The sequence below is a fragment of the Solanum stenotomum genome, chromosome 2 (genome assembly GCF_019186545.1).
Source record: "Solanum stenotomum isolate F172 chromosome 2, ASM1918654v1, whole genome shotgun sequence".
Lineage (NCBI taxonomy): Eukaryota > Viridiplantae > Streptophyta > Magnoliopsida > Solanales > Solanaceae > Solanum > Solanum stenotomum.
In genome coordinates this window covers 56692103-56704321 of record NC_064283.1, presented here as the reverse complement: position 1 = coordinate 56704321, position 12219 = coordinate 56692103, and the positions used below count along the sequence as shown (strand labels likewise).

General features: G+C 34.7%; 1 protein-coding gene across 1 annotated transcript; it reads left to right on the top strand.

Moving 5' to 3' along the window:
* The first annotated feature begins 2550 nt into the window (after positions 1-2550).
* Positions 2551-11793, top strand: LOC125856719 (54S ribosomal protein L22, mitochondrial-like). The gene is made up of 7 exons (XM_049536342.1): positions 2551-2618; positions 8503-8672; positions 8882-8964; positions 9555-9710; positions 10805-10915; positions 11174-11240; positions 11324-11793. The coding sequence occupies exons 2-7, from the start codon at positions 8555-8557 to the stop codon at positions 11602-11604; spliced, it is 816 nt and encodes a 271-aa protein (XP_049392299.1). The 5' UTR covers positions 2551-2618; positions 8503-8554; the 3' UTR covers positions 11605-11793.
* The last annotated feature ends 426 nt before the right edge of the window (positions 11794-12219 follow it).

Here is a 12219-nt window from a genome sequence, read left to right as displayed (position 1 = left end):
ATAACTAAAAACATTTCTATCAAAGTTTCATTTTCATATTAAAAAGTGATAAATAATCGAATAATTTTAAAACTGCTCAAACTTAATTAATTCTTGACAGTCCAAAAATTATTATTTTCCAATTTCTTCCATAAATTATAGTATAACTTACATAAATACCATAGTGTAAAATCTAAATTACCTTCTATCCCTATTATTTTTGTAATTACATAAATCCCATATTTTTTAGGCATTTCGAATACATAATTAAGGATCCGGATACATTATTGTTGATACATTATGTATCAATCTGTTGCACTTATTAAGGAAAAAAAAAGCTGAAAAATCAAATTAAGATCTCATAGTATCCATTTGTTGCACTAATTAAGGGGAAAAAAAGCTGAAAATCAAATTAAGATCCCATAAATTATGTTATTCCATTCCAAATTATTGTCAAGAATTCAAAATCCTATAGTGTAACAAACCAAAAAATTCAAAAATTAAATTTCTTTTTCTTGTTCTCTGTTTCATAAAAACTTTTGTCGAAATTTTGGATAAGCCAGGTGAGTTATGAAGGATACAAAAGTGATGGAATTGTTGTTGGACAAACGATTACTTTTGTGAATCTTCAAGTTCATCGAATATCCTTTCGATTTTGATTCAAGATTGTCAAAAATTTTGACATTCAAAATTCTTCTCCAGTTCATTGAAGATCCTTTCCGTTTTGATTCAAAATTGTTGAAAATTTTGACTTTCAAAATTATTCTCCTAGTTCATTGAAGATTCTTTCAATTTTGATTCAAAATTATCAAAAAATTTGAAAAGATACATCATGAAGATCCTTTCAATTAAATTGATAAGTGTTGTATTTCTACTAGATACATTAAATAAGAAAGTGTTGCCCATTAGATTTTAGGTTTGAGATCGATACATTAGTATTTGGTAATTATTGTGTATCAGATACATTTAGTATAAATTCGAATTTACGTATCATAACTAAAAAACTAGTGCATGATACATTATTATTTATGTATCTTATTTTGTTTGAGATCATGAAGATCCTTTCAATTTAAATTGATAAGTGTTGTATTTCTACTAGATACATTAAATAAGAAAATGTTGCCCATAAGATTTTAAGTTTGAGATTGATACTTTCTTGTTTGGTAATTGTTATGTATCAGATATATTTAATATAAATTTGAATTTACGTATCATAACTAAAAAATTAGTGTATGATACATTATTATTTATGTATCTTATTTTGTTTGAGAAATACTATATTTTAAAATTAAAAAAAAATACTCCCTCCGTCCCATTTTATGTGGCAACATTTGACCGGGCACGGAGTTTAAGAAATAAATGAAGACTTTGAAATGTTTACCAAATTGCCCTTTTAAAAAGTAGACTCAATTTCTCTCTCCTCATAAATGTATTGGAGTATTATTTTAAGATTAAGTGGGACCAACAAGGATAAAAAAGGAATTGTACCTTTAAATACTTTCCTTATAAGGAAATGTGACATTCTTTTTGGGACTGACCAAAAAGGAAATGTTGCCACATAAAATGGGACGGAGGGAGTACATTATACATGTAATTGTTTCAAATAAGCTTCTTTTTTGTGTGTGATAAATAACACAAAGTTTATGTATCAAGTACATTTCTATTGAACATGATAAACACTAATCAAAGATTCAACAACATTAGAGTTGTGTGTCAATACCTTACATATGAACATTATACATTGCATAAAACAAATGTTATTGTAGCAGTGATATATTAGATCAATGATAACACTAACAAAGACTAATTTAAGACTCAAAATAAACGAGATACATTAAAAATTTGTATCTTTGATAGTTATGGCCGTGCTATGGTAGATCCAACTTTTTTCTTCTTTTTTTGGACGTTTTTCAATAGTAGAAACATTAAAAGAAAATAAATATTTTTCAAGAAAAATTTTCAACGACAATATGATTAACTACAATTACAAAGATTCAATAAGATTTCAATGAGGGCAGGAGGCGAAGGTAATTTTATTATTATTTTTTAAGATGAAAAAATTAAAAAATAATAATAAAATAAATCGAAAATTGAAGTGATGAAAAGAAATCTACCTCTTGAATAATTTGAAATCATTAATTGGAAATAGAAAAGATTTGAAATTCAAAAATAGATTAATTGATAAACTTGAGAGAGATCTTCTGAAAATCAAAATGAATTTGAAATTTGTAACTGCTAAAGAAGTGTAGATAATTTAGGGATAAAATGGAGGAGTGAAATGGGGAGTGGGAAACATAGGTATAGGCTGAAAATAGGAGTGAAATATTTATGTATCTGAAAGATTTTATGAATTGGGAGAATTAAGGGATTTTTGAATTTTTTTAAAAAGATAGGGATAAATGGATATTAAGGTAAGTAAATGTGTATATATAAGTAATTTTCCCTAAATTATATAAATATATAAATACTTTTTGGATCAAAAATGTTTTGGGCTTAATGGATAAAGGGCTACACCTTATGGATCTATAGGCCCAATGAAAATTGGATAAATAAACAAATAAAATAGACTACAAATGAGGGCCCAAATTTTTAATTAGTTGCAGTTTGCTCTTCTCCATCTTTCTCCGGCGAAACCTGATGTAAGTTTTTTCTTTGATTTTCTTCTTCTCACAATGAACTTTTAGTGAATATTGCCAATTGGGTTATATAGTTTTGTGTATATTTGATGATATATGTAGGAAAAATCAGTTCTTGATTGTTCAAATACTTGGATTTCAATGGTACCCCAGAAGTGTGTTTGTTTAGCTGATACAATGCACTTTTAATGGTAAAATAATGGAAATGTAAACTTGGGTTTTTGTTGGTTTGTGTCTATTTCTTGATATATGTAGGAAAAATTGATTCTTGATTGTTCAAAAGTTGGATTTCAATGGTACCCAGAAGTGTATTTGTTCAGTTTATGTTGTGTATGTAACCTGTTTGATGAAATGTCTATGAAAGAATTTGGGTTTATTTCATTGTTACAGTCTTACAATCAGTCAATACATTAACTATAGGTCAGTTATTACTTGTTATGTTACTCAGACTTTAGTTTTTGGATTCTATGTTTTTTTTTTTTTTTTATATATATATAAGTGGCTAAGGTGTACGAACGCACACATGAACACTTTTTTTTTTGGCATTGACCCCCTACCTTGTTAATAAAACTTCAAAAAATACTTGAGAGGAGGGCTACGCCATATCTCCCTAGTTACACATCAAAAGATATTTCCGGACTTCAATTGAACACTTCCTTAGAGAGAACACTACTGATTAAAGACACTCTAATTAGCTATGTTCTCAGCAAAAAGTGGGAGTGGATCTCTTAGCCTAAGTCCTTAAGGAACATCATAAGTAAATAAAAGGTACTAATTTTACATTGGATACGTAGTACATTCAGTATGAAGTTACTACCAAGCTACACCAAAAAAAAAAAACTACTATGCTATACAAAAGATAAAGATCGTTGATGTTTTGTGTATCTTTATACTTCTGCTGCGTGCAGCTCCCTCTTCCTTTACCATTGTTGTGCTTCATTTACTTCATTTATGTTTGATTCTGAAGTTGGCAAGCTGAGGTTTGTCCATTCTAATTGGTCCTCTAGCTTCATGTGGAAGTTCCTGCAATGAGATGAACATATTAGCTATCAAGTTATCTGGAGATTTATTGCCAAATTTAGCCAAAGCATCATCTACAGTGTTTGCTTCCCTGAAACAGTGTTGGACTTTGATATGCCTTTTCTCTATGATTCTCTTCATATGCTCCACCTCGTGTTCAAGATCCCAAGGAACAATATAGGCTCCTTCCAACCATTTTACCACCATCATGAAGTCCACCTCCAAAATACTATCTCTGGTGTCATTGAAATCTATCCAGTTGAGACAAATGAGGCAGCCTTGGTTTCTGCATTGTTATTGGAGCAGAACGATATAGATTTGACAAATGCCATGATGATATTCCCTTTGTAGTCTCTTGCAATGCCTCCTATTCCAGCTTTGTTTTCTTGTATAGCACTGCTACCATCTGTTTTAACTTTAATAATATTTTCAGGAGGCTTATTCCATGTAATTGGTTAACTGGACAGCTTGGCCTTATAAGACTCCATAGCTTTACAAATGCTACTCCAATTGTAGTTTGTGTCCATCTTGTAGCCTTTGTTGTTCATGAATCTTATTAGATGTTGAGATACTTCATAACATATCTTGCCCACTGAATATCTTTTTTGGTTGTACTTTATTGAGCTCCATGTGTTCCAAATTTCCCAACAAATAAAGATAGGGATGCTTTGGCAAACCACTCTCATCATAGAGTTCTTAGAGTTGCAGTGCCACGAAGATAAAATCATGACCTGAATACTCTAATTTTGCATGTTAATGCCCATAGAATCCCCAAAGTATTTCCAGACTCTAGTAGCCATCTCCCCGTGAATGAAGACATTTAGAATACTCTCCTCGACAGGTTGTGTGCAACATTTGCACATATGGTCAACATTCGTGCCATATTTCTTTATTCTGTCAAACATTGGCAGTTTTCTTTTAATGGCTCTTCAGGTAATGAACACTATTTTGGAAGGAAGATCCTTACTCCATATGCACTTCCAGATAAAATTTTCAGGTCTAGTGCTTCTGAGGTTTTGAAAAGCACTTGCGCAAGAGAATTTCCTGGTGAGCACTTGTCCTAATAGCCTGATCTTTCCAGTTCCTGGGACCAATATTCACGCTTTGGATGATTTGGCAAATGTTGTTAGGCAGTAATCTAGATATATAATCCATATCCCAGTGATCTCCATCTAGACAATCGGCAACAGTGAGGTTTCCTGGACTGCTGTCTGTATGATGATAAAGGACTAGTGAACCTATGCCACTCCAATTGTCCCACCAAAAGGAAATTTGACCGTCATTAATCTTCCTCAACATGAAAGCCTCTACCTCAGCTTTAATTCTCAAGAGATCTTTCCAAATAGAGGAATGATATCTTTGAATCTTCCTAGCCACCACATGGCCTCTTTGACAATATTTGTGCATCATGAATTGAGACCATAAATTGTTCTCAGTTCTCAGTCTCCACCATCTCTTTGCAGCAAAAGCTTTACATATGTCTTCAAGTCTTTTAAATCCTGTCCCACCCTCTTTAAGGGGATAACACATATTAGCCCAAGAACTCCAGTGATACCTCTTTTTGTTATCTGTTTGCCCCCAGAAAAAGTTAGCAAAGTACCCTTTAGTTTGTTTGATAATGTCCTTAGGAGGGGACATAGCAGCCAAAATATGAAGAGTTTGTGACTGAAGTACATGTTTTATAATGCTGGACCTTCCTCTTGAAGAAAGAATATTCCCATGCCATCCTTGAACCTTGTTCATGATTGTTTTAGCAATATCAGCAAAGTTTTTAAACCCTCTTTCTTCCTGGAAAATAGAGCATCCAAGATATTTCATAGGAAACAGTTCATGGTTATAACCATTGATTCTGTTAATCATCCTTCTTGTACTATCAGGTGAGTGAGTGGCAGTCAGGAAGACTCTTTTGTCAATATTGATCATTTGTCCAGACTCCCTCTCATACTGTCTCAAAGTCTTCATGATCATCTTGATAGTTCTCATGTTGCCGGAAGAGAACATGACTATGTCAGCAGCATAGCACAAGTGATTGATCAAAGGGCCCTTCTGGTGCATAGAGTAACCAATGCATCCTTTGTTTATCATAGAGTTGATTAAGGGCCCTGGATAAAGTTTCAGCAGCCAAGACAAACAAACCAGGAGATAGAGGGCCTCCTTGTTTGAGACCCCTGGTAGAATGGAAAAAACCATGCCTTATACCATTGATCATGACAGAGTGCCACACTTCTGATATCAGTCTCTGAATTAGATCAATGAATATCTTAGAGAACCCCATTTTTCTAATAACGGACTTTAGGAAAAGCCGTGAACTATGTCATAAGCTTTAGCCATATCAAGCTTCATGATCACGAACCAACTCTTGAGTTAGTAAACTATTCTCAGTGATCATTTTGCCTTTAATAAAACCAGTTTGATTCTGAGAAACAAGTCGTGGAAGGATATTTTTTTCTGAGAATTGGTAACATTATATCCTTCAGCATTAAGGATATGCTGGGGATACTTACAAGGATCCTAAGAATTCTAAAAGTTGATGTGAATCCTCTAATCCTATCTCTTTACACCAAAAATATAGAGATACAATGCAATTCCATTTAACCTTGTGAATGGAATTGGATATATCTTCAAAATTCCTACTATTCCTCTCCTTCCACTCTGTCCACCAAATGCAATGTGGAATTACATTCCACCAGGTCTTCCGTCTCTTGCTACCTCCTCTCCTGATCCAACAACTAAGTAAATCAGCTGTATGTTGTGAGAAATTACTAGGGGACTCTACTTTAGGTAGCAAAATAAGGCAAGTTTGTGTGTAAAATTTTGTGAGTTTGGCTCCGCTGAAAAAATCAACAATCATATTACTCACATCATCCTTTATAGTATCCCAAGTAGCTTGGTAGAACCTGCCATTGTAACCATCAGGACCAGGGGCACTATCAGGGTTCAGAGATGTTATTGCCTGGTAGATTTCCTCTGAGTTTGGAATGCCAGTAAGTAGATCATTCTCTTCATCAGTAATAATACTTTCTATGTTATCCAGGATCTTAAATTCCGGTTGCTGATCGGTTTGTGAAAATAGACTGTTGAAGTGTCTAGTGGCTGCTTCTGCAATCCTTTCATCACCTTGAATCCAGTTGTCCTGCTCATCTTTAATTCTATAGAGATGAACTCTCTTCCTTTTATGTCTAATAACACTATGAAAGTATTTAGTGTTACTATCTCCATCTTCCTGCCATTTAATTATTGACTTCTGTTTTAGAATGGAGGATTCTTTTTTTAACCAGTGAATCTGCTCAGCATATTTGGCATGAAGATAACCTCTATTTTGATCACTGTTGTGAGAGGCATAAACTAATTCTGCCTTCTCCACCTGTTCTTCTGGCTCTTTTACTTTCTCAAAACATTGCCAATAGATGTTTTAGACCATAGGCTAAGGCATTTGCTCAGTCTCTTCAACTTATGTTGTCGAATCCACATAGAATTACCCTTAATCTCGTTTTGCCATGACTCTTTTACGGTGTCAATAAAATAATTTTGATCAATCCAAAAGCTTAGGAATTTGAAATACTTAACTTTTGGAGGATTGATAGTACCACAAGTCATTAACAACATTCTATGATCAGAACCTGTTCTTGGAAGATGTCTGACCTTAACCATTTGGAAGCTCCGAGACCATTTATCAAAATACATAACCCTGACTAGTTTTATTAGTATTCTCTTACTGTGCCTTCTACCATTGGTCCAGGTGAAAATGTCCCCCGAATAGCCAGCATCGGTCATGTTGCAATCTTCCGTACACTTTATAAAGTCCAGACTCTTACTAAGCCTGTGCCTTTTACAAATATATACACATGTGTATGCCTTGCGCATATATGTCGCATCAGATATGCACAAAGATCACATGAGAGGAAGCTGTCTTTTTAATTGCAACTGCGAGCTAAGAGCTGAATCTAAAAAGCTCAGCTGATCCAACTGCATCTCCTTCCCTTTCCTAATTTATGCGTCTCCAACCACATTGTGAAGATAATGTGTATCAGATATTGGTAATGGTCTAAGCTTGTTCTACTCATGCAACTTACAAGTTCGATTAATGTGAGAAATCCATGGTTTTTTCTATCCATGTAAAATATCCATAATTGATGCCTATGTAATAAGCACATAGATTGCAAATAGAGGTACTATAAATTTCTTCTATGTTGTTTTGCAATGACCAAGGCTCACTGGCAAGCTGTGCAAAAATGGATAAAATGATTTTTGTGTTGTCCTTGAAGATACACCCTGAGTAGCTTAGAATTGTACATAATTCTAAGGTTCTCATATGCAAGTATTATACAATAAAGAAAAATGTCCTATTATGCAGTAAAATTATCTGATTAGGCAGTAAAAGTTATCTGATTATACTTATCTAATGATTTATGTATTTTTATTTTACATGGACCATTGTTTCTATTGATACAAGAACACTGAAATAAAAGGAAACAACAATTGAATACTTAATATGTTAGGCTTGTCAATGCATGGCTGTCATCTTTCTAGTGTATATATAAAGTGACCATAGGTAGACAACTTTTACGTCCAATTGTGCTTTGTTAAGTTTACAGTGACAATGTTCTCTGTTATCTCTTGTATAAACTATTGGGAAACTATTAGCTGCACCCAAGTGTGTGATCTAGCAAATCTCAATAGTGGAAAAAATGCTTGGAGATTTCTACATGTACTTGTTTGTACCTGTGCAGATGGAAGATCATATTTTTCTCTCGATTGTGCTCTTAGAGAATTTTATTTTACTTTTCATTCTTTTCTAATGTTTTCACAGGGAACATTGACTTGCATTAACAGACTAAAATAATTATTATGCTTCTCTGCTTTGTAGACGAACTGAGATTGTCTAGAGGTATTGAGGGGGATTTCGTTTAGCTGAAGAAATGGTGGGCTGGGAACGTCATTTTCAGTGCATACTTCGTCAGGCTGGGAAGAGATATCAACAAAATCTAACTGTTCCTTTCAATTCATTGTTTCACTCAAAGGCAACTCCAGTACTCGGTAAATCTTAGTTTTTCTGTGTGGAGTATGATAAAACTGATGTTAGGAGTGTCTCATGATCAGTGTAAATAGACGATGCAACAACAGTAAAAGCAAATCGATTATGGGGTTCAAAGATCTGCTTTTAGTTGCCTTCAAGTCCTTTTCATTTCTGATGTCTCAAGTTATACATCAACTTATTTGATGGTTGAACATAATGCATTTTCTAGGTGAGGTGCCTTATTTACCAAGGCTGCAGAATACACTTTCCCCTTGCATCTCAAGGCCATTGTACCAATATCTACAACATCTGGTAATACTTGAAATGTCCTTTACTTGATCTATTGTGCCCATTTATGGTGTGCTGAGTTGATATTCTGTGATTGTGTTTTTCTTGTTTCAGTGGGATAAACATTTTATGTGGTAGAGCTTCATGGTAACAAAATATTCATTAGTTGGAGTTCTTATCTTATGTTCATAGTTGTTAGGGTGTTAGACTAAAGCATGCGTCATTCAAGCAGCTAACTCCTGCATTGAGATATTTACAAAACGATCTAAATATGAGTACCTTAATGTACACATAATTACTAGCTATCAAGAAAGTTTTATGCATATACACTAATAGTTATATCTATAAGGACATTAACACAATATGTTTTCTTACAAATGCTTTTCTTATTTTGACATCTACTTCTCCGGTATAGATATACCTATTCAGTTACTTATAATGACTTACAACTTGCAAGCTACAAAAGGCACTTGTGCTTCTTTTTTCTTTATTTTTTGATAACTGTGGTGTCGGGGCTTATGTTCTTTAGCTATAAAATGGTTCACCTGCAAAACTAGAATTTAATTGGTTCAAACAGTTCCATTGTTTTTAAATGTTTATTTTACTTTTGATAGGGTTTGTCTAGTTCAAGGACATTACTTGCCGACGATGCAACACCAATTTCTTCTCCATTAACACCAATGTTACCATCAAGTACGGGAAGTACAGAAGCAGAGAAAGCAATTTCTAAACCTTCAAAAGTTCAAGCTATTTTGAAGGGTATAAAACAGGTATGAGATGCCACAGCCTTCTGGTTTTATGAGATTTATATGTTTTATTGCTTCTTTCTAGGTGGAGTTTTTAGAACTTTCTTCTTCACCTTACATATCATCCACCTGCAGCTACCTTTAATCTAGCATTACCTGCTTAGGAAAGTCTCCCGAACTCCAAAATGTCTTCTTCCAGATTCTCTCCTTACAGGGCAGCCATCCACACAGTTTTTCTACCAGATTCTCTCTGTCGGCCAAGGGAGTTGGCCTTATTTACAGGAAATAGTTCTCCACGATTAAGATTGGGTGAGTTGCTTTTCTTTTTTGATATCTTTGGTGTTGGGGACAGTTTATGTGCACCTCATTTAATCCATCCTTACCTGTTACCTCTCACCAACGTAGTTATCGGGTAACTCTACTCACCAAGGTTTTAGACAGATCTGAAGAATTTACCAGTGTACACAGTTTGCACTTTACTGGGATTCCCTTGGTTCTCTTTGACCGCTAGGTCAGCCCCTCAGAGACTGAAACATTTATTTTTTTCGGAATTCTCTCTTTATCATCTTCGTTTGATTTTTCTTGACAAATTTTGTTCCCAATCTATTGTAATCCTTTGTATCAGCAAATCTCTCTCCTGTTAAAAAGGACTTATTTCAACTTTTATATCAAATCAACTACATTTGAGTCTAGAAATAGTTGTGGTTGCCTATATGAATCATCTATTCTCAAAGAATTGATCATAGTTAAACTACAGATAAACTTTTTCTCGGCGACTATTAACTTACTACAACCCTCCTTTAATTGAGGTTGGAGTTAGCTATGCTTTGTGGAGTTTGAGTGGTTCATCATTTCAAGCAGTTTGTTGGGGCTTTCTACATTTATAACTTGTCTGTATTTTTACAAGTCATGACATCTCCCCTTTACCTAGTCTGTAATCTTGTCTGATTTTCAGATAAATTTTCCAAACTTGGAAGTGCATGTGGTTGTTATAAAATTCTGCTGTTTGTTGGATTGGGATCACTGACAATCTTTGTTGATGTTACTCCCACCAGCAGCAACTGCTAATAATCCTAGACCTGCTATTCTTTTATATTTTAACATGTTGTCCTTTTCAGAGCCCAAAGAAGGTGAACTTGGTTGCTGCATTAGTTCGTGGTATGCGTGTTGAAGATGCATTGTTACAGTTGCAAGTGACGGTAAAGCGAGCTGCCAAAACTGTCTATCAGGTAAGGCCACTGCAGATCTGATATTAAAAGTAATTGCTTCTATGACAAATATATTGCCTACGGTTCCGTCAAAACAGGAGGCCACATCTATCCACAAGAAAGCACACCTAGCTGTATACTAACCTTGACAAGTGTTCTTTCCCAAACACCAAAGAGCAAGCCCTCCCAAGTTGTACTACTATTGTCTAACATGAGAAGTATAAAGAAGTTGATTACTCATAGTTCAAGTGTGATATAACGGGAACATTTCTCGTGTAGGTTATACACTCTGCTCGAGCAAATGCAGTGCATAACTATGGATTTGATCCGGATCGTCTTCTTATTGGTAAAATGACATACAATAACTTTACATGTTTTCATCTCATTTCTACCCTTGGAGTACTTCATCCTTGTTCATGTTTGATGCAGCTGAGGCATTTCTTGGGAAGGGACTCTTTAAGAAAAGGTTGTCCTACCATGCTAAAGGAAAGTGTGGAATGATGGTGAGGCCAGAATGTAGACTGACAGTGGTTCTTAGGGAGATAACACCGGCAGAGGAGGCCGAGATAGCTAAGTTGAGAGTACACAACTTCAAAAAGCTAACTAAACGTGAAAGACGTCTTGTCCCTCATAAGCTCATCGAAACTACTCCAATATGGAACCGCAAGGGCAAAGCTAGAAGTAGTGGCACAGGTGCTGTTGCTGAATGAGCCACGACCCCGCTGTAGTTCTTTTTTTGTTTTTAGAAACCAATGCAAATTACATAAAGATCAGTGGTTGATGAAAATCCATTGTTCTCATCACATTTCTTTTTTTGCAAGAGCTGTAACTTAAGTTAATCCCTGGTTTCTGTTTTCTTCTTGCGAGGCAACACTCTCTCCTTTATTTTAGGGTTGAAATACCTCTAATTTTTTTCTCGATTTAACTATCAGGTACCTGAAATTCATTGCTCCCACAAATTTTTATTTGTGTTGGATAAGCATATGCTAAGGGTTGAAGGGGAGTCTCGGTGTAATGATAAAATTGTCTCTATGTGATAGGTCATGGGTTCGAGTCATTGAAGTAGCCCCTAATGCAAGCATTAGGTTAGATTCTTAGCATCACATTGGACCTTGTGTGAATGCGAGATGTTTGGTGTATCAAATTGCCTCAGGCACATGTTAACCGCTAAAGGGTTAACACCCTTCTAATCGAAAGGGATCATTCCGTTCTCCCTCTTTCTAGTAGTAGCCATGTGATATCTTTTTTCATGAATCAAAGCTCAAATTTTGCTAATACAAACAAATGTTTTGCCATTATGATAATTTCCTTGGGACCAGAAATGA

Coding starts and splice junctions, on each gene's coding strand:
- LOC125856719 (XM_049536342.1), top strand. CDS start 8,555: ATGGTGGGCTGGGAACGTCATTTTCAGTGCATACTTCGTCAGGCTGGG. Junction 8,965..9,554: donor ACCAATATCTACAACATCTG/GTAATACTTGAA, acceptor TACTTTTGATAG/GGTTTGTCTAGTTCAAGGAC. Junction 9,711..10,804: donor TTTTGAAGGGTATAAAACAG/GTATGAGATGCC, acceptor TGTCCTTTTCAG/AGCCCAAAGAAGGTGAACTT.